At 46.1% G+C, this 27,526-nt stretch overlaps 1 protein-coding gene across 6 annotated transcripts in view; it reads left to right on the forward strand.

The window, feature by feature from the left end:
* The first annotated feature begins 1,334 nt into the window (after positions 1 to 1,334).
* XPNPEP1 (X-prolyl aminopeptidase 1) overlaps positions 1,335 to 27,526 on the forward strand; it is a 51,914-nt gene continuing 25,722 nt past the window's right edge. For 2 of the 6 annotated variants that reach the window (XM_027528595.1, XM_027528600.1), the window contains exons 1-5: positions 1,346 to 1,452; positions 7,920 to 8,008; positions 13,236 to 13,360; positions 24,623 to 24,686; positions 26,073 to 26,177. In XM_027528595.1, coding sequence (XP_027384396.1) covers positions 1,421 to 1,452; positions 7,920 to 8,008; positions 13,236 to 13,360; positions 24,623 to 24,686; positions 26,073 to 26,177 — 415 coding nt within the window. In that variant the 5' untranslated portion in view covers positions 1,346 to 1,420. Of the gene's footprint in view, positions 1,548 to 3,021; positions 3,127 to 7,919; positions 8,009 to 13,235; positions 13,361 to 24,622; positions 24,687 to 26,072; positions 26,178 to 27,526 lie in introns of those variants that run through there. The other 4 variants (XM_027528594.1, XM_027528596.1, XM_027528597.1 and 1 more) reach the window with 4 other exon arrangements.

Below are 27,526 nucleotides of genomic sequence, written 5' to 3' on the forward strand. Positions count from 1 at the left end.
ACAATGAACAAGAGAGCCACCGTCCCTACCCTTGAGTACTGCACATTCTGGGGACATTCATTCAAGCAGAAAATATGTAAGGAGAACTTAGGACACGTCAGGTATTGTTCATCGTTAAACAACACAGACACCATTTCTGCACTAATGGCTATGATGTGTGTGTGTATAAGGTGGGGGCAGAATACAATATACACATACATATATTTTTTTATCATGTTAAAAGGTAGTAAGTGCTGTGGAAAAAAACAGAGCAGGGTAAGGGGATTAGGAATTTGGGGGGGAGTTACAATTTTAAATAGGGTGAGCATGGTAGGTCTGTTGAGAACGTGATGCTTGAGCAAAGACTTGAAGGCAAGAGGACGGGAAGGTGAGGAAGGGAGCCTGGATATTTGGGGGAAGAGCAAGTCCACGGGCTCTGGGGCATGAGTGTGCCCAACTTTTTCAAAGAAAGCAAGGAGGTCAGTTTTGCTGGAGCTGAGTGAGCAATGTGAGATCAGAAGGAAATGGTTAGGGACAAGTCAAGCAGAGTTTTTACCCTGAATGAAATGACGAACCAACAGAAAGTGCTAAGCAGAGCAAGGACATGATCTCAGACGTGAAAGGGCTGACCTGGCTGGTAAGTTTAGGCTCGGCTGTGCAGATGCCGGTGGTATTAGCGAAGCCAGAATAATCAATCACAAGGGTGAGAAGGTACGACACAGACCTGGAGGGGGGACAGGTTGGGGTAGTGAGAAGAAGAGGCTGGATTACGGATTTGTATTGAAGACAGGACCAACACGATTTTCTGACACACTGGATGTAGGGTGTGAAAGAGGAGGCAAGGATGCCTCCAACATCTATCCACTGACGGCGGGAGCACGGTTCTGTTTTGGTGCGTTGGGCCAGGAGTGCCGTTCGGACATAAGTTTGAGATGCCTATTAGCTATCCAAGTGGAGTGAGCAGCTGGCTTTTGCCTGTAAAATTGATTTTGGGAATATGCTTACGCTTCAGGAAGTGAGATCGTGTTGAGGCACTTTCAGAACTGGGCACGTCCTCCTCCTAAAAGCTAGAACGTCCCTGAAGGGCAGCTCATCGCGCCGCTGCAGCCCCTTCGGCCGACAAAGCCCTTCTTTTTCCTCTTTGGGGAATGGCGAGAAAAATGAACCGAAACCACAAGCCACGGCACGGCCTCCATTCCCTCACTAGCCGCGAGGAAACAAGCTTGGGGATCGGGATGGGAACGCAGATGGGTTCAGAGGAGTGGGGCGGTCCGGGGTGAGTGGGCGGGTTCTGGGGTAGGCGGGGCCGCGGCGCGGGCGCACGCCTCAGAGAGGGGCGTGGCCGGCCTGGCGCGCGCGCCGGCTTCCTTTGCTCCTGCAGGTCCGCCGGCGATCAGCTGGTCTGCGCTCCACTGACGTGGGCCCGGCACGTCACCGCCGAATGGCAGCCTCCAGAAAGGCACCGCGAGTAAGGTGAGGGCGCTCTGCCGGGGATCCGGCGTCCGGGCAGCGCGCGGCCCCCCGGGCCTGGGCACGCATATTGCACCCCGGAGGGCAGGGACAAGCGGGTGAGGAGCTGCGTGCGGCCCACCGCAGTCGGGCGCCGGCTGGGGCTGGCTGGAGCCCCCCGAGCGAGGCCACAGGGGAGGGAACTATGCAGCCGGGCAAGTTCCGGTTGGTTTCCAGCGGTCGCGGGCACCCCCAGGCAGCCCGAGCCAGGTCCCCGGACGTGTGTGTGTGCGGAGCTGCGGCTATCGGCCCGAGGGGGCGGTGGCCATCGCCGCCCCTTCCCCGGCCGGGTGAGAAGGCCCGCTCTGGCAGGAAGTTGACCCCTACTGGCTCTTCTCGGGGTTCGGGAAGGCGGGCGATCCCTGCCCTCGCCCCTCTACCCTGGGAATCTAATCCTCAAATTACAACCCTGACAGTATGACACCTGCAGTTCGCCTTACTGATCTGTCACCGCCACAAGGATAGGCAACCGCGGGCCCTTCCCCACCCAAGTGTTTTCAGAGGCTAGGGAATAATACTTGGGCATAATCTCCAGGGAAGTCCCACCGGTAACCTGCCCTGGGTTCTCCCTGGATTCAGGGAGGTGAGAAGGATAATCCCCTGGTCTCACATTAACAGGTTGCAGCCTGTGCTTCCCCTATACCCAGGGAATACTTATCAGAGCAGCTAACAAAATGGGAGGAGGCTGCTAACAAAATGGGGGAGAGATAAGTTGAGGGTCACAAAGGTCAGAAGCCAAGCACCCTGGCAATCCACAGGATTGCCATCCTCTAACCAGCTGAAACTTGAATGAATAGGCTTCGCAGCCTGGGCAGACTCACTTGCTGAACACAGACCAAGGCTTGTGCTTGTGTTTGTGAGTGGAGGGATCCCAAGCCGACCTTGAGTTGAACTTGGCCTTGCCACAGCGTGTTAGAGATGAGTAGAGAACCTGCCCACCCTGTGAAAGGATGTTTGATGTGTGGCTAACCTGCACAGGGAAGGAGCTGCCTGTGTGTTAAGTGCTGGAGGTGGGTTCAGACAAGTGGATCCTGAGTTAGGGCCCTAGGCTGAGAAGTAGCCTTTGAGGACCAAGTTGGTCTTTGCTGGTTTCATAGACTCACAACATTTTAGGGATAGAAGGGTTTTTAGGCATAACTGAGAGAGCCTCTTTACCTCACACAGGAGGCCACTGAGAGCTGAGAGAAGGGGGCCATTTGCCCCATGTACTTCCCCTAATGGCAGAACTTGAGTGCTATCACTGTAAACATGACTCGGTTTAGATGATGGAAACTGAACTCAAATTGACTTAGTTAAGGGGTTGAGCCAGCTTCTAGTGTAGCTGAGTCCAGGTAACCACACCAGCTTCAGCCTTGGTTTCTCTCTTGTACTTCTTGGCTCTGATTTCTTTAGTGTTGGCTTCATTGTCAGGCAGACTTTCTCCTTTGGCAGATTATGACAATTGTAGTCTGACAGCCCCAGCAGAAATAGGGTCTTTTTACCTAACGGTTGGAGCAGAAATTCCAAATTGATCCTCACTGGACCGATTTGATCCTGTGTTCATCACTGGTTTGGAAGGATGGATTGATCCTTTGTCCTTCGCTGCTTTGGAAGGATGGATTGAGCGGGCCTGGATCCCAGAACTTGGTGGGTGAACAGGTGAAACTCTTCCAACGCTGTGGGCTGAAAGTGGAGAAGAGACATTTTCAGAAGGAAAACCAAGGTGCTCTGACCAAAAGAGGGAGGGTTGGATTCTGGGTAGGCAAAAATAACATTGCCCACTTCACCCTAGAATCTGTTCCATTCTACCCTTGTCTCACCTTACAGGACATGACTGAGCATCTTGGTCCTTGTTTTGCCCCATCCTGAGTGATATACATGTGTGATTCTCATCCTAGACTGGGGGCATGGGGAGGGTAATAACACTGCTGGGATTTCTTTAAAAAGAGAGAGGGAGAAAAATGTGCCATAACCATCTTATAAATAGATTGAATAGGAAGTTCTCTGCATGCTTCTTTCCTCTTACTCACCTTATGGCACATCATGACATCGAGAACGTGTTGGCTGGAGAAGGGGCTTCCCAGGTGGCTCAGTGGTAAAGAATCTCCTGCCCAGCAGGAGACATGAGTTCGATCCCTGGGTGGGTAAGATCCCCTGGAGAAGGAAATGGCAACCTGCTCCAGTATTCTTGCCTGGGAAATCCCATGAACAAAGGAGCCTGGCAGGCTGCAGTCCATGGGATTGCAAGAGTCAGACACGATAGTGACTAAACAACAGCCACAGGCTGAAGAAGTCCTGGGCAGGAGAAGAGCACTGAAGTGAACCTTGGGAGGCCTAGACTCTAGTTCTAGACTAGCTGTTTCATCAGATAGCTCTGAGGCCTTGAGCAATTTGTTGATCTCTGTTTCTCAGTTTCTTTCTAGAGGTGGGAGCTGAGTTGGATCATCCCTGAGGTATATTCTAGCTCTAATATTTAATGATAACCTTGCTCCGAGAGCCTGAGAATGTGTCTGTCCAAGTTAGTGAAGGGTGGATGGATTTTGGACTCTGCAGAGACCAGGATATGACAGGAGCATGATTGTTTTAATGTTTAGCTGCTTTGTGGCTCCTTTGATCCTTACAGGAATATGGAGTTGGTGATGCTGACAGAGAGTGCTTGAACTCAAGTTCTCTGGGAACATCACCTGTCAGACTGATTTCTCGTCTTGTCTTTGCAGCTCCTAATGTTTATGGCCTGTGGCGAGTTGTTTCGTCTCATGTAAAGTGAATAATAGGGCTACTTTTGAATAGTTTCCCTCCAGCTCTCTTGTCCTGTGTGTGAACCAATCAGTTGAGTATGTAGAGAAATTGACTTCCTTGGCTCACCGTCTTTTAAATGTGTATATGAAGTCAAGGGAAATCAGGTAAGAATGTGACTTGTTTTCTGTCCAAGGAAAAGAGGTTTTTTACTTTGTAAAATATTATAACAACTTTATTGAGATATAATTCATGTACCACACAATTTACCTATTAAAAAGTACAATTCAGTGGTTTTGAGAATATTCCCAGAGTTGTACAACCATCACCATGATCAGTTTTTAGGACATTTTAATCCTCCCTGGAAGAAGCCCTGTACACAGTGCAGTCACTCCTTATTTCCAGCTCCATCCTACGTCTAAGCAACCACTGCCTACTCTCTCTCTATGGATTTGTTTCTTTTGGACACTGCATATGAAATCATACAATATATGATCGTCTTTGGCTTTTTTCACTTAGCATAAAATGTTTTCCAGCTTTACTACGTTGGATTACTACTGATTACTACAGCATATATCAGTTGGAGAAGGCACTGGTGACCCACTCCAGTACTCTTGCCTGGAAACTTCCATGGATGGAGGAGCCTGGTAGGCTGCAGTCCATGGGATCACTGAGTTGGCACGACTGAGCAACTTCACTTTCACTTTTCACTTTCATGCATTGGAGAAGGAAATGGCAACCCACTCCAGTGTTCTTGCCTGGAGAATCCCAAGGACGGGGAAGCCTGGTGGGCTGCTGTGTATGGGGTCACACAGAGTCGGACACGACTGACGTGACTTAGCAGCAGCAGCAGCATATATCAGTAATTATTCCTTTTTATTGCCAAATAATATTCCATTATATGTTTAGACCACTTTTATTTATCCATCAACTGATGGATGTTTGGGTTGTTTCTACTTTTTGAATATCATGAATAATGCTTCTGTGAACTTTGTTGTTAAGTTTTTAGGTGGACTTGTGTTTTCAGTTTCCTTTGGTATGTACCTAGGAGTGAAATTGCTGGGTCATACGCTAAGACTGTATTTAATCTTTTGAGGAATGCTGGACTGTTTTCCAAAGCTACTGTACTATTTTACATTCCCACCAGTGAATTTCTGGTTGTTCCAATTTTGCCATGTCCTTGCCCATACTTGTTACTGTCTTTTTTTTTTTTTTTTTCATTATAATCTTCCTAGGGGGTGTGAAGCGGTATCTCATTGTGGTTTTCATTTGCATTTCCTTTATGAATAATGATGCTGAAAATCTCATGTTGATTATTGGCCACTTCTCTATCTTCTTAGGAGAGATGTCTATTTGGAGTCTTTGACCATTTAAAAGTTTTAATATTTTTCTTTTTATTGTTGAGTTGTAATAGTCCTTTTTAAAAAAAGTTTTATTTATTTTTGGCTGTGCTGGGTCTTTGTTGCTGGGTGCCGCCTTCTCTAGTTGTGGTGAGTGGAGGCTGCTTTCTAGTTCAATGTATGGGCTTCTCATTTTAGCGGCTTCTCATTTCAGGCTCTAGGGCATGTGGGCTTCAGTAGTTGCGGCTCATGGGGTTAGTTGCCCCTTGGCTTGTGGGATCTTCCCAGACCAGGGACTGAACCCCTGTGCCCTGTATTGGCAGGTGGTTGCTTAACCACTGGACCATCAGGGAAGTCCCTATAGTAGTTCTTCATATACTCTGGATACCAGAATCTTATCATATATTTGAGTTGCAAATATTTTATTTTATGGGTTGTCTTTTCACTTTCTTCATGGTATCCTTTGAAGCATTAAAGTCTTTAATGAAGTCCTGTCTGTTTTTCTTTTGCTGCATATGCTTTTGATGTCATATCTAAGAAATCATTGCCTAATTCAAAGTCAGGCAGATTTATGTCTATGTTTTCTTCTAAGAAAACATTTATGTCTGTGATCCATTTTGAGTTAATTTTTGTATATGGTGTGAAGGTGGAAGTTCAGCTTCCTTCTTTTACATGTGGATATCCATTTGTCCCATCATCATTTGTTGAAGAGACTGTATTTTTCTCCATTAGATGTTGTTGTTGTTGCTCAGTCCCTAAGTCGTGTCCTCCTCTTTGCAACTCCATGGGGGACAGCTTCCCTGTCCTTCGCCATCTCCCAGAGTTTACTCAAACTCATGTCCATTGAGTTGGTGATACCTTCCAATCATCTCATTCTCTGTTGCCCCCTATTCCTCTTCCCCTCAGTCTTTCCCAGCATCAGAGTCTTTTCCAGTGAGTCAGCTGTTTGCATCAGGTGGCCAAAGTATTGGATCTTCAGCTTTAGCATCGGTCCTTTCAATGAATATTCAGGGTTGTTTTCCTTTAGGATTGACTGGTTTGATTTCCTTGCAGTCCAAGGAACTCTGACTCTCAAGAGTCGTCTTCAGCGGAACAGTTCAGAAACATCAGTTCTTTGGCACTCACCTTCTTTATGGTCCAGCTCTCACATCCATACATGACTACGGGAGAAACCATAGCTTTGACTATACGAACTTTTGTCGGCAAAGTGATGTCTCTGCTTTTTAATATGCTGTCTAGGTTTGTCATAGCTTTTCTTCCAAAGAGCAAGTCTCTTTTAATTTTGTGGTTATAGTCACCATCAGCAGTGTTTTGGAGCCCAAGAAAATAAAAGTCTGCCACTGTTTCCATTCCGCACACGCCCCTCCCCATCCGACCCCACCCAAACTTTTGCTATGAAGCAGTGGGATCAGATGCCGTGATCTTCGTTTTTGGAATGTTGAGTTTTAAGCCAGTTTTTTCACTCTCCTGTTTCACCCTCATCAAGAGGCTCTTTAGTTCTCTGCTTTCTGCCGTTAGAGTGGTATCATCTACATATCTGAGGTTGTTGATATTTCTCCTGGCACTATTGATTCCAGCTTGATTCATCTAGCCCAGCATTTCCTATGATGTACTCTGCATGTACGTTAAATAAGCAGGGTTACAGTATACAGCCTTGAAATACTCCTTTCCCAATTTTGAACCAGTCCATTGTTCCCTGTCTCGTTCGAATTGTTGTTTCTTGACCTGCATACAGATTCTTAGGAGGTGGATCTGGTTGTTGTTGTTTAGTCGCTAAGTTGTGTCCAACTCGTTTGTGATCCCATGGACTGTAACCACCTGCCAGGTTCCTCTGTCCGTGGGATTTCCCAGGCAAGAATACTGTGGTGGGTTGCTATTTCCTTCTCCAGGGGATCTTCCTGACCCAGTGGTTGAACCCATGTCTGTTGAACCCATGTCTCCTATATTGGCAGGCATATTCTTTACCACTGAGCCACCAGGGAAGCCCTCATTGATACATAAGGCTATCTTTATGCCAGTACCACACTGTCTTGATAACTGTAGTTTTATTAATTTTGAAATCAGGAAGGGCTGAATCCTTCAACTTTGTTCTTTTTCATGATTGTTTTGGTTATTTTGGATTATTTGCATTTCTGTATGAATTTAGGATCTGCTTATAGTGGAAGAAAATTCATGAATTAGAGACTGAGATTGAGATTTACCTGCCATGGTGATGTTTTATCTGAAACTTACTTATTTCATCACTGATATTGGGGTGAGAGATTTTCCATCTCATAAAGGAAAATTGCTTAGTCAAGTTGATGTTCCTCTCTGACTAAACCTTGCCACGTTTACTGAGGTCAAAGTCTGCAATAGCCTATTCTTTCTCTTCCTTAGGGCAAATTACCAGGATTTTCAGCTGAAAAATTTAAGAATAATTGAACCTAACGAGTTGACATACTCTGGAGACCCAGGTGTGGAAACAGGTAATAATTTTGCCTCTTACTTTAGATGGAACATCTCAGAAGGATTTTAGATTCCTCTACTTCAGCACCAAGTTGAGAGAGAAGGGAGGGTAAGCGATTAATAATTGATCATGACTAGGGCTGAGGGGATGTATGCCCAGAAATTAAAAACCATTTTGTCTTTTGGCTTCCTGAGTTGTTGCTTATTGTGTGTATGTATGTATTTTATGTATATGTATGTGTGTGTGTGTGTGTGTGTGTGTGTATGTATACACATATATATGTTACTTTTTTCAGTAGAAAGTAGAGAGAGATGGTTTTTGAATTCATTGTTCTTGGCATGGTGGTGATGGTGGTGGTAGTGGTAGAGATAGGTTGTTATTGAAAAAGTTCTAGTCTGATTTTTCTAATTTCTAATATAATTTATTGACATCCTTAGAGATTGGCTTTCAGTTTTCATCTTAAGACTATGAAATAAGTTTATAATGCATTACTGTGCTTTATAAATTGAACAGGCATTCAGGAAAATCCTCTGGGGAAAAATTTCTGGAACCATATCCTCTTCCCAGAACTGATTAGTTATATTGTTGGGTTGCCAGAAACCCAAATTCCAAAAAAAAGTGGTATATTTCTATATTTCCAGTCCCTTTTCTTTGGACTACCCAGGAGAACTACAGTGTTACCTTGTAGTTTACTGAAAAAGATCAATCCCACGAAGCACATTAGAAACTATAACTGATTTCTCTTTGGAAGATCAATGCTGTAACTATATGCAGTTTTAGGTCCTTTTTCTTTAAAAATGTAGCTGTATCCAACACATTTTGGGCCATGTTGGAGGAAGGAGAGGAAGGAATGAGAAGAAGAGGAAGTAGGAAAGGGAAAAGTGATAGAACCATTGGATTTAGAGTTTGGTGAGAATTTCTCTCTCTTTTTATTACGTATGAAGAAATAGAGCTTCAGGGAGCTTCAGTTGTCTGAGGTTGTAAATTCCAGCTGGAAACTGGAGCCCACTTGTTTTGACTCCTTTGGTTTTAGAGTTGCTTTAAGAGAGCTGCCTCTGTTATGTTCTCTAGATAAGATGATGTATCAGTGCATGGGCTTGGTATTTGAATCCTTGGGTCCTTATCCTGATGACCCACTTGACTTGGGTCATCAAGTATTTGACTTCTGTTTATTTATCTGTAAAATGGGAAGAGTTGAACCTCCCTGGGCAGGGATTATTATGAGGATTAACCACTAATGTATGTAAAGTTCTTGGCCCTTCCTCAGCAGTGGGACAGAGCAACAAACTCTAAAGCTCTGGGTGCTGGAGGAGCAGCTTGGCATCTGTGAAAATGCTAAGATGCCGAAATTGGAGTAAACCAGCCCCTTCTATTCTCGTAACAAGACGTGTAGGAATCCCAGCTGGTGCTTCAGATTCAGATTGAAGTAATATTTCTTGAGCTTCTACAGCGTATCCGTTGCCGTGTATGGTGCTTACACACAGGCTGTCATGTTAAATTCTTCTAGCCACCCAGTGAGGTAAATAGGGGGTGCTCTTCATGTAATTCCAAGCAGCGAAAAGTCTTTTGTTTGTGATAAAGGTTGAAGGCTTAGGAACTTATTTCTAAAAGCAGATCCACATATGCAAGAGACTTTCAAATGAGTCATTCTTTTTAGAGCATGATTTAAAAATACCTGGCAATGTATGCGCTAATTTTACATCATGCACTAGGTTTGTTGTTCTTGGCTCCCCACGTCTCTGCACACCCTGATTAGCTCTTGGCTGCTTCTAACGTTTCTGAAAAGTAATGGGATGTGGAATGAGCAGATGCTAAAATACGGCATCTTCTAGGATCCTAGCTTTTTTTCACAGAAGATTCATCGCTGTTATGTTGAGTCTGAAAAGATAGGCACAGAGCTGTGACACTCATTCAGCCATCTTCGAGTGAGCTTATGCGTGTATGAGATGCTGGGCTAGATACATGGATTCAGGGATGAAGATGACATGGCCCCCGCCTTAAGGAGAAGCAATATAGCCACCATTTCTCACCATTTTTCATATTGCTTTCATAGTTACTGTAGTTAATTGTGTATCTACCTCTAGTAATTGCAAACACAACATTTACTATGTGCCAGGCACTGCTTCTAAATGCTTTCCACATGGCAGTCCATTTAATCCTCATAAAAACTAGCCTATGAGGATCACAGCCATGGTTTTCGTTTCCTCCATCCTGACTGTCATTTCAGCTGCCTGCGCAGTGGTTGGGTCTCGTGATTATACCTGCTTTGTCTCCTCCGCAACTCTAGCTGCTCACCCGTTCACTCACTTGTAAGGCCTGCTGTCCTGCAGCCACCTTTTCTCATTGTGTCCATCTCCATGATAGCTGCCTCCATGGCCACAGCCCATTTGTTGCCTCAGCCACAGCCATCCTATCTTCTGGCTGTGGTATTGGGAATCTTTGCATTGAGTCTCATACAGGTGACAAAGACGTGTCTGCATCAGACCGAGGACACTGACCAAATGTGAGGGGCACGAAGGATGAGGAAGGCAGGCTCAGGGGAGATGTTAATAGTGGTGAGGGTGGCAGGGGGCATTGTGGAGGAAAGAGTGAAGATGCCCCTGTAGTGGAGTGAAACTAAGGATGCTGATGATCCTGAGGGAGGCCAGTCTGGAGGAGGAATGCATTGATGAGGCGAGAGATGGTGATGAAGGTCAGAGTGCGTGCTGAGGAAGCAGGCTGTGTTGACCAGGAAGCAGAGATGTCCTTGACTGGCTCCATCTTGCCTTTGATGGTTTTCAGCGTGTGCTTGCCGTGCTAAGTCATGTCAGTCGTGTTGGACTCTTTGTGACCCTATGGACTATAGCCAGACTCCTCTGTCTGTGGGATTCTCCAGGCATAAACACTGGAGTGGGTTGCCATTCCCCCAGGGGATCTTCTTGACCCAGGGATTGAACTCATGTCTCTTGTGTTTCCTGCATTGGCAGTCGGGTTCTCTCCCACTAGTGCCACCTATAACTGAAGACTTTGTGCTTGCCATTGGGTCTGTTGACTTTACTGATGAAGTTAGTAACTGATACTATTGATCCGTACTACAGTCAGCTCAATAAACACCTAGTCAGTGCCAGCAAAATCCTTAAATCAGGATGTGTCCAAATAGAAGTCACATTCTTCTATTTGGAAGAACAGAGGAAATTAATGATGTCAAAAGAAAATACACTGGTTTCTATCATATAGTTGCTTTCTAAAATTCCAGATGCTCAGGCTGTACTCCTCCCTAGGTAGCTCTCATGTGCCACCAAGGTTGGAACTGTTCCAAAGGATGTTTATGTTTTAGCTTGACTTTTAAAAATATTAAATTGCTCAGAAATATGATTCAGAAGCACAAATTTATTTTGAAACCCCGAAAGACATCATAATAAAGTTTTCGGATGCTAGCAAGCTTGTGAAGTCACAATAGGTTTTATTTTGAACCCATTGGAGGTATTAATATATAAGTTTAGGTCATTAGATACTTCTGATCCCTCTTTTTTATGTACATAAGAAATTATAGGCTCAGTAGGACAGACAAAAGGAAAGGATGTCCCTCTGAAAAGTATTCAGAAGGAACTGTAATGCAGGGATCATGGACATGTTTGATTCATGAACAGGACTGTTTCTGGTGTCTCTCTCTTTTGGAAACTTCTGTCTTTTGGAAACTTCTGAGTGGGAGCCCTAAGGCCAGTAACTGAAGCTGCCCTTGCAGATTATGAATAAGATGGGGCACTTTCCCAGTGAGTCCCAAGATTAGTATTATACCCTGTAGGGGAATCTATTGGAGATAACCATAGAGACTGAGGCTTTTATAGCCCAAGGTGGTGGTGGTGATGGAGAAGCACCAGATAAAACTGTTAAAGAAAAAGAACCAAAATAAAAAAAGAGATCCATACCTAGCAGACTATAAGCTACAATGAGTCAGAGTATACACTTTTTTTGGCAGATTTATTGATTTATTTTATTTTTGGCTGTGCTGAGTCTTCCTTGCTGCACTTGGGCTTTGTCTAGCTACAGCAGGAGGGGGCTGCTCTTCATTGCAGTGCGTGGGCTTCTCATAGCAGTGGTTTCTCTTGTTGCAGAGCATCGGCTCTAGGGCGTGTGAGCTTCAGTGGTTGCAGCATATGGGCTCAGTTGTTGTGGCTTCCAGGCACCAGAGCAATAGCCCAGTAGTTGTGGCACACAGGCAGGCTTAGCTGATCTGCAGCGTGTGGGAGCCTCTGCAACCAGGGTTCGAATTCATGTCTCCTGCATTGGCAAGTGGATTCTTAACCACTAGATCACCAGGGAAGCTCAGGGTATAAATTCTTAAAGATAACCTGTAGTACAATGGCCTCAATATAACTCTCCGTTATTTACAGGATGGTGCATTAGGATGTTTTTGGTTAAGCCAAGTATTTTTTGTTTGTTTGAAAAATTGGTTGGTAAAATCCCAAAGTCTGAAAACACCAAATGCTGCCTAGGATGTGGACCAGTGAATTTATTAACGGTGACAATGCAAAATGGTACAGCCACATTAGCAGACATTTGGTAGTTTCTTACAAACCAAATATCCTCTTACCATATGATCCAGCAGTCATGCTCCTTGGTATTTAGCCGAAGGAACTGAAAACTTACATCCATACAAAAACCTGCAACATGGATGTTTATAGCAGCTTTATTCAAAATTGCCAAAACTTGGGAACAACCAAGATGTCCTCCAGTTTGTGAATGGATAAATATTAATAAGCTGTGGCACATCCAGACAATGGAATAATAGTCAGCAATAAAAAGAGATGAACTATTAAGTCATGAAAAGACATGGAAGAACCTTAAATCCACATTGCTAAGTGAAAGAAGCCAATCTGAAAAGGCTTTATACTGTATGATTACAACAGTGTGACTTCCTGGAGATGGCAAAACTATGAAGGCAGTAAAAAGATTAGTCACACCAAGGGATTGGAGGAGAGAAAGGAAGGATGAATAGGCTGAGCAGAGAGGATTTTAGGGCAATGGAAACTATTAAACTCTTAAATCATAATGATAGGTACACGTCAGTATACATTTGTCAAGACCTATAGAATGTGCAGCACCAACAGTGAACTCCAGGGTAGACTATGGACTTTGGAGGATCATGGCGTTTCAGTGTAGATCATCAGTTTTTATACCACGTACCTCTCTGGAACTCGGCTGGTCATTGAGTTACGTGGGGGCAGTCTGACTGGTTTTGGAACAAATTCTTCCTGTTGTTGCAGACAGCAGAATGGCTCCAAAGATAACTTCAGAGCTGCTTCGGCAGCTGAGACAAGCCATGAGGAACTTGGAGTATGTGACGGAACCAATCCAGGCCTACATCATCCCGTCGGGAGACGCCCATCAGGTACTGACTGGAGATGGGCTGGTGATGGGATTCATCAACCCCTCCTTTGGTTTCCTCCTTTCCCCCCTCAGCGTGTTTGTACTCTAGGATTCTAGTTGTCAAACCACATCTTAAGTGTGTCCTCCAGGGCTCGGCACAGGGAACTGTGTCCATTTGAACAGTTTCTTAACCATAGGATTTCTCAGAGCCTTTGATATACTAGGGTGCACTGTGTAACTCTAAGAAGCAGATGAAATACTCAGCATTTTCCAGATTTAAATGTCTGTGGAATTTCCAGTCATCTCAGAGTGGAGTAGGGGACTCCATGTTCCAGGGAATTCCTTTGTCTGTTGATCTTCAGTAGCAGTTTCTATACAATAATGGGTTCGAACTTGCTCCTTGAAGAGGGGAGAGAAAGGGGAGAATAGTATGTAAAGAGGAGAGGCCGCTGAAGAGGAGAATCTGGCAAGTGAAAGTGGTTGAAAGGTTGAAGGAGGAGGTGGGAGAGCAGGTGTTAAGTGTAGAAGCAGAAGATCAAGCAGGACAGGGAGTTGTTGGATGTGGGAAGACGTGGTGGCCGGGTACATTAATGTTAAGTTTAGTAGGCAGTGGGGAGATAGAGAGAGACGTGGGATTTAGGGTGGGGGTTTGGTAATGGAATTCTTCCATTCGCCTCTGTTGTTTAGATGAACAGGATTCAGAGTTTCATCTTTCGTCTTGACTGAGGACTGAACGTGAGTAGGTAGCAGAGCTAGCACAAGTCGGGCCTCAGGAGTGTAGGTAGCAGAGGAGGCGGGCATCCACCATTTAAGAAGGACAGACCTTGGCCTTATCCTCAGGGAACTCCTTTCTTCTTCCCCTGCCTGGGTACTTCTGATGGGCCCTTACCTGCTTCCTGTCTGTCCCAGAGTTCAGCCTTTGGACTTGGGCTTCAGGTCACATGGATTCTCTGCCGGATTCATCAGTGGTGTTTTTCATTCTCTTGCCTTTTAAGCATCAGGCAGTTGCCCTGGACTGATATGACTGTAACTGTCCTATCTCAGTATTGGGTGGGATGGTGGAGCACATCAGGTAGCAGTTGGTATAGGGTCTTCCGTAAGTCCCTGTATCAGTAAGGTTCTCCAGAGAGACAGAACCAAACACATGCATATGGGGAGAGAGGGAGAGAAAAGAGAGAGAGATTATGATATTTTGAGCAGTGGCTCACACAACATCAGCTCCCTTGGTTCTCAGGCTTCGGTTTGAACTGGAGTTACACCTCTGGCTTTCCTGGTTCTTCAGCTTGCAGAGGGTACCAGGGATGTTTTCACATCAAAGGCCTGAGAACCAGGAATGCTGAAGTCTGAGAGCAGGAAAAGATGGATGTCTCATCTCAAACAGGAGAGAGCAAATTTGCCCTTTCTGCTCCTTTTTGTTCTTTTTAGACTCTCAACGGATTGGATGCTGCCCCTGTATATCTGAGGGTGATCTTTATTGGGTCTGCCAACTCAAATGTTAATCTTTTCCAGAAACAACCTCACAGACACACCCAGAAATAATGTTTTACCAGCTTGCTATCTGGGAATCCCTTCACCCAGTCAAGGCCACCTAATATTAACCCTCACAGCCTCGCACACTGTTGTCTGAAATCGGGTCTGTCCTTTCAGAGTCTCACAAGCTGTCATGGAGCCCCAGCCAAACTCCTAATAGCTTTGCTTTATTTGTGAACCTTCACCTCCAGGTGAGGCCTCATTGTATGGAAAGATGTGACCTGTTAGTATTACTTGCTTCAACCTTTGAAGATTTTTTCCACTTAAGAGTGTATGGAAACTTTGTGATGTTGGTGTTTCAGTTTTCTTTTGCCTAAAGTTAGGATAAAATCTGCCTGTTTACGGACAGAGGAGCCTGGCAGGCTACAGTCCATAGGGTCGCAAAGAGCCGGACACCACTTAGTGACTAAATAACAACAAATAGGCCCAAAGTAATTTCTTATTCAACTTTGGGAATGGCAGCGACACTGGCCAAACCCCAGGTGATGTTCCAGGCTTCCGCTTAGTGTTTCATCTCCTATAATGGGTCTGGAATTTCAGAATTGGATGGCCCCTCCATGGATAAGAAAGCTGAATCTCTAATCGTGGAAAAATGTCCTGAAAACAGAAAGTTAAGCTTGCTTGATATTAGCTGTGATTTTTCACTGCAGAAGTTACTGTTTAGGCTCATAAACTTATATTCTTGGACTCTTGCTGTCCTCTTCTCTTTCACCACACCCGCCCCCCATTTTTCTTTTATAATCTTTGACTATCATTTCTATTGCTGTAGCCTAGCCATCCGCCTTGCCAGGCAGGAGAAGCTATGTTTTGTGTGTCTGATGCATGTTTCCTGACTGCCATAACAGGGCTAAGTATTGGGTACTGGCTAAGTAGAGGGCCAGCAGTTGGCATATTGGTATGTGTATGGGCTCTAGAAACTGTCTGGGTTCTGGTGCCAGATGTGTCACTTAACTAGCTGCTTGATCTCAAGTTAGTTACCTCAAATTCCTAAGTGGTAGTTAAACTCTCTGGGTCTCAGTTTCCCTATCAGCAAAAAAGGGATAGTGACATACCTATCTCATAGGGCTGTTACTAGGATTAAATGAGTTAAAAGATATAAATGCTTAAAGTGTATCTGTCACCTAATAAGTCTCTTTATATTTGTTGCTATTATTACTATTATAGCGATGAATGAAGGGAAATGTTCCCTTAAAGAGTAGATAGCCCCTGTCACAAATATAACACAAAGTTCAACTAGTAAATCTCATAGGGAAGAACCCAGTCAGTCCAATAGAAATATGTGAGGCATGTATGTAGTTTAGCAATTCTAATATTTATGGTGGAAAAAAGGAAAAAGAAACAGTGAAACAATTTTTTTACCCCAGTATGTCTAACATATTGTCATTTCATCACATCATCAGTATAAAAATCATCAATGATATAATTTACATTCGTTTTTTTACACTAGGGCTTAAATTCCGGTATCTACTTTATTACAGAACATCTCAACTTAAGTGTAGAGTGTAGACTGTTCATTGGAAATATTTGATCTGTATTTAGATTTCATAAGATCTACAGTTGAAAAGTGGACTTAGGTGCCAAAGTTTTTCCAAACATAGTTAAAAAAATTTATAATAATAGAGTCTTGAGCATCAGTTTTAAAATTTAAGTTAATTGAAATGAAATAAAATTAAACATTTAGTTTCTCAGTCACATTAGCCACATTTCAGGTGCTTGGTAGCCACATGTGTCTGGGGGCTACTGTAATGGTCAGCACAGATTTAGGTAAAGTGCAGACTGAGCTCATTGGTCAGAGAGAATATTTGAAGCTGGCAGGGTAAGGAAGGCTGCATGATGGAATTGCATCATGTTCACATTCCTATTTAAAGGTAGCGGGGACCCACTGTGGGTCTTTGGACAAGAGGGTGATGCGATCAGTCAGTGGGAGCAGTGTTCAGTGTAGATTGGAGAAGGGAGACACTGGGAACTGAGAGCCCTATTTGGAGGTCATTGCGGGATCCTGGAGTGAGGGTGCAGAGGTCCTGGACTTTGGTGCTGTCCTTAGGAGCAGCGAATAAGGGAAGGATTTAGAGGAGAAGCAGTGGATAGACTCGGAGAAGGCAATGGCAACCCACTCCAGTGTTCTTGCCTGGAGAATCCCAGGGACGGGGGAGCCTGGTGGGCTGCCGTCTATGGGGTCGCACAGAGTCGGACGTGACTGAAGCGACTTAGCAGCAGCAGCAGCAGATAGACTGAGCACGAACCTTGCAGGCAGATGAATGAGGGAATGGGGAAGTTCGGAGACTGGGAGGGTTTGTGGTGCCATCCACAGAAAGAAATGAGAAGACCCACGTTCTTGTTTCGGGTCCGTGAAGAGGAAGGGCAAAGCTGGGATGACTGTGAAGTGGGGCCTGGGTCCGCGCCAGGACTTTGAGGCCAGGAAGGAGGGCTGGCTTTGCTTGTGACCTGCCGCAGCAGCCTCCTCAGTAATAGAGGGGCTGCTGTTCTCTGGGGCTCTTGTCCCCGGCTGTTTCCTTTCAGGCTGGATTCTGGGCTGATGGGATTTCTCCTCTGGGTCAGGGAGGGAGGGTGTTGGAGAAAGGAAGAAGAATCTTGAATTCTGTCCTTTGTGTACTTTCCAAACCAGAAATGCAGACACCCACACACTGTTGCTGGAGAGAATATGCATCCCAAATGCATGATTGTGCAAGGTCTGGGCGCTCCAGGGGTCTGCTCTTCTCTGTCCTCTGCAACTCTAAGGGTTTTTTCTTTTAAATTCAGAACAAGGGTTTTGGTGTTAATGAGTTTGGGCCCTGAGGGACTTTTACAGCAAGGCTGTGTCCTTTTTCTCTTGTAATCTTCTTGTACTGTCGAAGTCAAATGCTGGGATTTGTGGGCACCGCTGGCCCCAAACCAGGAGAATCATTGGTTGGGGCCAGAACTGCCCTGGCACCACCTTTGAGAAATCTGAACTCTTCATCCCCTCCTTCTGTAAGGCCCCTCATTCTGCTTTTGGGCACAGCTTAGTCAAAAGATCACGTTCTGGCAGGGCTGACTCCGCCAACTTGAGTTTTTGGCTGTGTTTATGGTTCCTCCTTCTGGAAGACATGAATCAGATTTTCCTAGACTCTTTGGATTCTACTCCCATTCCTCCCGGAGTTGGCTTCCTGTTTTTTATTTCTTAAATAGGCTCTCTCCTGGGGTGGAGGTAGTGATTTTTATCCCACAGTGATTTCAGCCACTGTCTTAATTGGAGTAATGTTTGCTGTGGGAACACATCTCAAAGTTGCAGTGACTCGGTGCTGTATATAGAGCCTTATTTCGTTCCTTTGGCAGTCCAGAGTGGGTGCTCCTGGTTGGTGGGTGACTTTCTTCCACTAGAAAGAGGGGTGATTCAGGGATCCAGGCATTTTCCATCCTATGATGCCACCATTCCAGCTGGCGGAAGGGGAGTAGTATGGACAGGGCACATCCGTCTTGCATTGCCCTGACCCAGACAGCACTTCCCAACCAATCTGCATTGGTGAGAACCAGTCACGGGACCCCACCTAGCTGCAAGGGGGTCTGGGAAATGAAGTCCTAGATGGGAAACCAACCATTTTCAGTGACTGTACAGTAGGGAAAGGGTATCTTTGACTCTTTGGACTGCTATCCAGTGTTTTTCCTGTTACCTTGACTTCAGTTCAGTCAGTTCAGTTCAGTCACTCAGTCGTGTCCGACTCTTTGCGACCCCATGAATCGCAGCACTCCAGGCCTCCCTGTCCACCAACTCCCAGAGTTCACTCAGACTCACTCAGAGTCCATCGAGTCAGTGATGCCATCCAGCCATCTCATCCTCTGTCGTCCCCTTCTCCTCCTGCCCCCAGTCCCTCCCAGCATCAGAGTCTTTTCCAATGAGTCAACTCTTCACATGAGGTGGCCAAAGTACTGGAGTTTCAGATTCAGCATCATTCCCTCCAAAGAAATCCCAGGGCTGATCTCCTTCAGAATGGACTGGTTGGATCTCCTTGCAGTCCAAGGGACTCTCAAGAGTCTTCTCCAACACCACAGTTCAAAAGCATCAATTCTTCGGCACTCAGCTTTCTTCACAGTCCAACTCTCACATCCATACATGACCACAGGAAAAACCATAGCCTTGCTTAGATGGACCTTTGTTGGCAAAGTAATGTCTCTGCTTTTCAATATGCTATCTAGGTTGGTCATAACTTTCCTTCCAAGGAGTAAGTGTCTTTTAATTTCATGGCTGCAGTCACCATCTGCAGTGATTTTGGAGCCCCCCAAAAATAAAGTCTGACACTGTTTCCACTGTTTCCCCATCTCTTGGTTTCATTTAAAAGAGACGAAAATACTGAGGACGGGATGTTACCTCAGTGTTTGGAGTTTGGTGGTTCTCATCTCTGTTCACAGTCTGAACTCGGGGACTTCCTGTGCACACACAGCCATTTAGTCTTTCGGTTTCATTTTTTTTGAAAGCCTCATATATCTGAGGCATTGTGCCAGGCTTATGGCTTATGGAGGTGAAGGGCCAGTGGGGGGCACAGATGTCACCCCGCACAGGCTCACGTAACTTGAGTCATGCTTACCATGGCACCCAGCCATTGCCTTGCTTGCCCTGTTCAGTCTGCATGTGTCCATGTTGCTCACTCTTCTTAAAACCCAGCTCTGGTCACGTCACTACCCACTCTTGAACTTTTGTTCTCTATCTAGAACTTGCAGGAGAAAGTTCAAGCCTCTAAGTGTGGTGTTTGAGGTCCTTGACCATTGTCTTCAGCCTGCCTTTCCCGGAATCTCTGCTGCCACTCCCTAGAACGTTCTGCCTCAGCAGTCAGGCTAATCGTTCACTGTCCTGCCACAAACCTCTGCTTCTGGGCCTTCTTGAACTTTCTCCCTCCCTGTGTTACCTTCCTGCTTCTCCTCACCTGTCTGTGGTGGGCCAGGTCTAACCTCTGAGCTTGGCCTGAAGGATTCAGAGCACATCTGAGTTTGAAACTATAGCAGATACCATACTGCATATGCAGCATAATTCATGTGCTGATTATTAGGGCTGATGTTTCACTGACACCTGTCTTATTTTGTTTGCTGGACTGTCCACTCTGAGAAGATATTTTCTTATGTTTCCCATAGGGTCTAGGTCATCATCTGGTAGTAATAAGTGCTGTAGTTTATCAAAAGCTTAGCATGTGCTAGTTTCTTTATGTTACACCTCAACCCTCCCACATGGGTGTTTTTATCATCCCTGCCTTACAGATGAAAAATTGAACCTTAAGGTTTACCCAGCCAGTAAGTGCGGAAGCCAGGCTTGAACACAGGTTTGATTCCTGGGTGTGGGAGTCACCTGTCACATGGTTGATGAAAGAGGTGAATTCACATAGAGGTGAATGGGGGGCATACCTGTGTTCCTGGTTCCCTCAGAGTTTATAATCCAATTGTGCAGACCAGATGTGCAGTCTCTATACAGAATAAAAGATGTTGCTTGGCAATGTGGCAAGGGCATGGACTTTGGAATGTCAGACCTGAGATCAGATCTCAGCTCTGCTTTTAGAGCAGTGGTGTCTTGGGGAGGTAAGTAGGTAATTTACTTCTCTGAGCTGCTGTTTCTTTTCTTTTTTTTTTTAACCTATAAGTAGGTAGGATGATACCTTCCAGAGCTGCTGTTAAGATTAGAATTAGGGGGAATGAAGATAGTTACTGGCAACTATGCAGTCTTAGCCAGTATTATTTGTTATCATCACCCAGGGTGGGGGGCATGGATCAATGCCAATGTGGATGGTTCTGTGAAATTCAGAGATGTGGGAGGTCTCTGAAAGCTGGGTAGGTCAGAAAGCTTGTGGAAAGGGGCAAGTGTGAGCTGGATTATGAGATACGGCTGAGGCTTTCTTTCTTTTTTTTCCTGTAGCTTACTGATACGCTTTATTTGGCTGTGTGTTATTTCATTGTTTGAATTAGATGCCAACATTTAAAAATGGGATGGTATCTCACGAACATACATCTATTTAGCCTCTCCTGAAATACTGAAGGTGGAGCCCACACAGCAGCATGACAGGAATCAGAGCTGAGTAGGAGCTGCTCTCTAGAAAAGGCAGTCCCTTGTCCTGCTTTACTCTTTTAGTTTACCTGCCGTACCCTACGGCTTATGAGTTCAGAACCCCAGTTATAATCCCTTCTGGTCTTCTTCCTGTTGGACAAAGCATTAGCTTCCTGTTGCTGCTGTAGCAAACTTAGTGGCTTATCCTGGCACACATTTATTATCTTCCAGCTGTGGAAGGCTGGAATCAGCAGGGGTTGGTGACTTCTGGAGGCTCTGGGGACAGTCCATTTCCTTGTCTTCTCCAGTTTCTAGAGGCCACCTCCATTTCTTGCCTCGGAGCTTTTCCCCCATTTTCAAAGAGGTGGCTAAAGTCTGAAGTATGAAGAAAGGTTCATCTTTCTTCCTGCTTGTTTACTTATTCCACAAGTATTGGTTGTGGGCCTGTGCCTTGTTCAGGGACAGTGACAAACAAGACAGACAAACACCCTGATCTCCTGGTGTTACATTCTGGTGGGCAGGACAGTGCAGTAACAGCATGAAGGAGCCATGAAGGAGAGCACGTGCTAAACCGAGACACAGAAGAGGCTGCGTGGCTCCTGGAGCTGGATAGTAAGCTTCTCTTTGAAGGCAACAGCTGACCTGAAATATAAGGAGCTAGCCGTGCCATGATGAGAGGGAGGCTTTGACAGGCACAAGGAAGAGCGTGTGCAGAGGCCCTGAAGGAGGAGTGAGATCGGAAAGTGCAAGGAGCAAGAAGCAGGTGGTGTGGCTGGAGTGCTGTGAATGGGTGGGTTGTCGGAGGACCGTTCTGGGAGGAGAGCAGGGCTTGATCAAGCCATGTTCTGGGGACTGTGCTGGGGTCTGAATTTTACCCCAAGTGTGTTGGGAAGTCACTGACGGGTTGTAAGTATGCTGCTAACAAGATGTGATTTCCCAGGTGCTGCCAGTGGTAAAGAATCCGCCTGCCAGTGCAGGAGATGCAAGAGACATGAGTTTGGTACCTGGGTCAGGAAGATCTGCTGGAGTAGGGAATGGCAACCCACTCCAGTATGCTTGCCTGGAAAATCCCATGGACAGAGGAGCCTGGTGGGCTACAATCCATAGGGTCACAAAGAGTCAGACATGACTAAGCATGCATCCCCTTGAAAACCATAACATATACACACACACACATGCTATTATGATGCACACACATATACACACACATGCTAATATATACACACACACACATAGACACATGCTAATATGATATATACACACACACACAGTTTGAAAAGCTCGCTGTGAGTTAAGAGTGGATTGCAGGGGCAGTGGTCCAAGTAGAGATGAGGGAGGCTTGGATGGGGGTATTAAAGATGGAGAGACATTATAGTTTTGGAGAAAAAGCCAATGGCTGTGTTTCTTTGAGCCTTTTCCCTAGTATGCTAGGGCTTTGGCGTATTTTAGGCATTTTGCTGCTCTCTAGGGAGAATGTTCCCAGGCTTTGCCAGCCTCATGGCTGAGGAAAGTGGGGGAGGCCTGGGCCAGTGCTTGTCTGGCATCTGCTTAGCCTTGTTGGTGTGAAGGTGACAGCTTCGGTCAGCGATGTCTTTCTGGCATGTTGACCACTTAGGTCATGTCTAGACATTCTTACCCCAGCCCTCATCTTGATCCCAAACCAAACTCGTCCACCTGCTGTTAATTCCACCTCTCTTCAGAGAAACTCTAGGTAAACCCCTGGGGGCCCCATGCCTCCTTCCAGGCTTCCCCAGGTTGGGAGCGGGCACTCTTCTGTCCCTGTGTGCCAGAGCCAAGCCAGATCAAGGTCAGCAGTTCTTCTCTGCCAGCCCCTCACCCCAGTCCTTGCTGTGTGTCAAGCGGGAGAGCCCCAAGCCAAGGGGACCTGTTGTCACTCACGTGTCCGTTCCGGGTCTTCTCTCTTGTGTGCTGCGTCCTCTTGTGTGCTGTGATTGTTAGCACAAGGGTTTAGTTTTCCCAGCCTCTCTCCTGCTTTTTCAGCACTCAGGAAGGAGACATTGGTATCATCTCTTCTCTTGTGTATGTGCAGTACCCTCAGGTTTCTGGTGAGTTGTGCGGAACCTGTACTTGCTATTCCTCACAACAGAACTTGGACAAGGGTGGGAACCCACTCCCCCATCTTGGCCTTTTTTTTTTTTTTTCTAGTCTTGCACTCAATAATTACTGGGTTAATAAACAAAGGACTCTACAGTTCATCATTGATGCTGGTGGCCATTTCTTTCTGTGTGCTTAGTGCTATCTGGTCAATGTTCCTTTGTGTTTCGGGGATCAAACATTTGCTTGCCGTTGCAGTCAACCATCTGAAACGACCCGTTGTGGAAGTGAGGACTGAGGCTGAGAGAGCCGGGGAGATGCATCAGAGCACGTAACTGGGCCTGCTGGAGGGCAGCTGGGGCTCAGAGATCACAGAGCTCCTTCATGCTGCCATTGTGATTCTCTGTGGCCTTTCCAGCACCTCTGTGGGTCATGGTCTGTGACTGGTCTGAGGCTGCAATTATGACTGCCTTGGTGAAAGGGGAGGCTTTCATCTACGTGGCAGGAATGAAACCCGGGAGCCAGTTTTCCCCCTATGTTGTGTTGATTGTCCCCAAATGCCCTCGGGTCCAGCCAGTGCCTACCCTCCCCGCCCTTCTCTATCCTGAGCATTCTGGTTGCACCACTGGGGGTCTTAGTTCTCCCACCAGGGATCAAACCTGAGCCGCCTCCACTGGAAGCACAGAATCTTAGCCCCTGGAGCACCCTCTCCTAAGCATTCTTAACCCTGCCAGGTCCTTTAGCTCAGGAACAACCTGCTGACAGAAGCAACAGCAGCTCTGGGCTCAAGCAGATCAGATCCTGGCCCTGCTGCTGGCCTGTTAGTTACTTAAAGATTCTGTCTTTGAACCTCAATTTTCTAATTTGCTATTGGTCTTATCCCGGAGAGTCATTTTGAGGATGCAAGATGATGTATTTAGTGGGGCAGTGTGGCACAGGGCTTGAATTGAGCTCTGGAGCTGACTGCCCAGGTTCAAATCCTGACTCTGCTCCTTTTGAGTTGTGTGATTTTGGACAAGTTCCTTGAGTCTCTGTGCCTTACTGGCACAAAAGTACACACTGTGGCCTCGTACCCTCTCCCCAGGAATGGAACCTCTTACTTTCTTCTCCCTGATCCCATTCCATTCAGAGGCTGGGGAGGACCTGGATTTGAACATGACGTTTTATTTTGCTGAAGCCTTCTGGGTTGGAGGAAGCATTTGTTCCCTAACAGGAAGGGACAGGGTCTGCGTGGGAGAGATTGGTGACACTGCCTTGGATGGGGGATACAGACAGGAAGTTCAGAAATAAGCTGATAGCTAAAGAGAGTTAAGTTAGAGAGTTATTGGCACATAAAACAGAAATTCAGGCTTTTCAGAAAAATAACAGATGCCTGAATGTCAGTGGCAAGGAAGGGAGAAGGCTATCAGATTGTTTTTGAGTAAGATCTCAGCAAGGAAAGAGCGGTTTGGATCTATTTCTCTTGCTTTGTTTTCCAGGTGAAAAAAATCGAGGTTCAAGGGAGCAGCCCTTTTAGCCCTTAATTAATTAGGGTCGCCTATAGCGTGCACTAATCTTTTTTTTTTAATGTTCAGCTTGCCTTTTCGGCTAGATTGTCAGTTCCTTGAAGGAAGGTGCCCAGCTTTTGCCAGCCTCTGTGGTCCTGCTGGGCTGTGACTGATCAAGGTCCACTTTCTTGACCTCTCTGTTTTCCAGAGTGAGTACATTGCTCCGTGTGATTGTCGGCGCGCCTTTGTCTCTGGATTTGATGGCTCTGCAGGTGAGTCACTAAATTCTCTCTCTGTCCTTGTGGTACTTGTGTTCGCCTCCCTAAAATAACTGGACCCAGTTTCAGTCTGTGATACAGAACCAAAGAGAAAATACAGACCAGACGTCCCCATTGACCCTCTGCAGAGGGGGCGTGGTCCCGGCGCCTGCAGCTCCTAAGCTTACGTGTTAGTGACTCTCTTCTCTCGTGTTAATGATGCTTCTTTTTAATGACTCTTTGCTTTTCAAGTCAAAAAATTTTATTTTAAAAACAGTCTTGGGTGATTTCCCTGGTTATCTAGTGGGAAAGAATTCGCCTTCAAAGCAGGGGATGCATGTTTGATCCCTGGTGGGGGAACTAAGATCCCACATGCCTGGGGCAGCCAAACCCTCCTGCTGCAACCAGGGAAGCCTGCAGGCTCTTGAGGCTGCCTGCCACAATGAAGACCCAGTACAGCCAAAAAAAATATTGTTGAACTTTTTATTAAATATAACATACACACAGATAAGTATATCATGAATACCCCTGCGTAACTGGCACTGCAGATAAGAAATGGGACATGAATGGCATCCTCAGGACCCCTTCCTTCGCTTTTTGGTCCTCTGTATTTCTCTAAGCGCTTAACTCTTGGTTTCTCCCCTTTCCCTTTCAACTTGAATAATAAAGATTAATGTTGAGCTACACTGGCACGCTGCATTAATTTTCCAAGAGCTGTTGCGCCCTTGAGTTTCAGGGTGGGTTTCCCCTTCAGGCTCCCATCCTCTTAAGTGGCTGGGTTTGACGGGAGCCTCTCTTCTCACAATTAGCGCACTGCTTCCATTGATGTAGGTGCATGTGTTGGTTGGCACATTCCATCTGGTTTAGGCTGACACCTCTGCTGAAAACCCTGAGTTCTTCTGGGCCTGTGGGAGCTGAGGGTGGGTAGAGGTGGAGATATAAACTCCCTGCATCTCCCTGAATGCTCACAGCGCCCAGGTGGTCTCTCTTGGGAAAGGCAAAACACCTCCCTTGGGGCGTTTGTTGGAGCAGGTGGCTGTGATTGCTGAGCAGGAACCATTTCCAGCTCACTCCTGGCCCTCTGTCCACAGACCTCTGTCCTCCTGGCCTTGACTCACGTCATGCACATGGGGTCCTTTCTATGCAGGGACCAGTACCCGGGCTGCCTCCAGACTGCTGCTTTCAGCGGTTGGGCCACAGCTGGTTGTCAGTGGTACCATCTTCTCTTGCCTGGAGGTTTCCTTGGAGTCAGAGGCCTACCTGCTCCCCTCAAAGTGGGGGTGGGTGGGGGGCCAAACGGAGTCTGGGGCCTCTCACTGTGCTCGCCTGCCTGCTGCCATTCTGGGCAGCTTCTAGGTGTTTGTCAGGAACCTCTCTCATTCCTTTGCTCCCCTCCTCCAGGCACAGCCATCGTCACAGAAGAACATGCGGCCATGTGGACTGACGGGCGCTACTTTCTCCAGGCTGCCAAGCAGATGGACAGCAACTGGACACTCATGAAGATGGGTGCGTAGAGGCACAGCCATCTCAAGCTTAGCTGGCTGGCTCAGGAGGAGACCCTGGAGCTCCTCAGGGCTTCTGGATCTTAACCCTTTTATGGGATCAGGGACCGCTTTTAGAATCCAAGGTGTCTTAGTAACAAACTACCGTAGATGGGGTGGCTCAAACAACAGAAATTTAGAGAAGGGATACGTGTATATGTATGGCTGAGTACCTTCACTCTTCACCTGAAGCTACCAAAGCATTTTTAATCGGCTGTTGTTGTTCAGTTGCCCAGTCGTACCCAACTCTTTGTGACCCCATGGACTGCAGCTATACCCCAATACAAAATAAAAAGTCTAAAGTTTTGGCGGGAGAGTTTTTTCAATGGAAATTTATCTTTTCATGGCTGGTGGTTGGAAATCTAAAAGTCTAAAGTTTTGGGGGGAAAAATTATTTTTTCAACAGAAATTTAATTTTTCATGGCTAGTGGCTGGAAGTCTGAAATGAGGGTGCTAGTGTGGTCAGACTGGTGAGAGCTGTCTTCCTGGCGTGCAGACAGCCACCTTCTCACTTATCCTTACATGGTTCTCTCTCTCTCTTCCTCTTAGAAGGTTACCAATCCTACTGGATTAGAATTCTACTGTATGACTTCATTTAACCTTCAGTATCTCCTAAGCCCCTGTCTCCAAACATTGGTCACGTTGTGAGGTAGGGTTTCAATGTATGAATTTTGAGGGGAAACAGTCCAGTTCATGGTACAAGGAAGAACAAGGAAGTGACAGGCTTCTATATACATACCATCACGCATTCAGTTTTGGAAGGCCCTGGCTCAGAACCCTCGTTTCAGTGAGGAGTAGCTGAGGGCCAGAGAGGACCTTGTGCCTTTGACTCATGCCCTGGGGGCCTTCCCACTGCTCTCTGCTGCCTCATGATTTTAAATGAGGTGAAGGTAAGGGGCCCCTGGCAGCCGAGCTAGGAAGCTCTCCCTCTGAGAATCCTGGCAGCTTAGCCACAGGGCAAGAGCATGGGTCTGCAGCTTTCTTGGGCAAGTTACTTCATCTTCAGTTTCCTCATCTATAAAGTGGAATGATAATTGTACCATAAAATGGCAAGGATTAAAGAAATAACATATGGAAAGCATGGAGCTCAGTGTTTATTGGATAAGGATAATGTGTGTGTGTGTGTGTACACGGGTTTTTCATTTAATTGCGTGCTATATTTTTCCTTGTCATCAGAGTAGTCTTTTGAAATATGGTTTTAGTGATTGTACAAAGGTGCAGCCTGCTGCATTTTGAACTTGGACAATAGAAGGAGGGGAAAGCAGCTGCCAGGGCTGAGTGAGGAAGAGGAGAAAAGGCCAAATCCCTGATGTT

This window comes from Bos indicus x Bos taurus, chromosome 26, assembly GCF_003369695.1.
Source record: "Bos indicus x Bos taurus breed Angus x Brahman F1 hybrid chromosome 26, Bos_hybrid_MaternalHap_v2.0, whole genome shotgun sequence".
Lineage (NCBI taxonomy): Eukaryota > Metazoa > Chordata > Mammalia > Artiodactyla > Bovidae > Bos > Bos indicus x Bos taurus.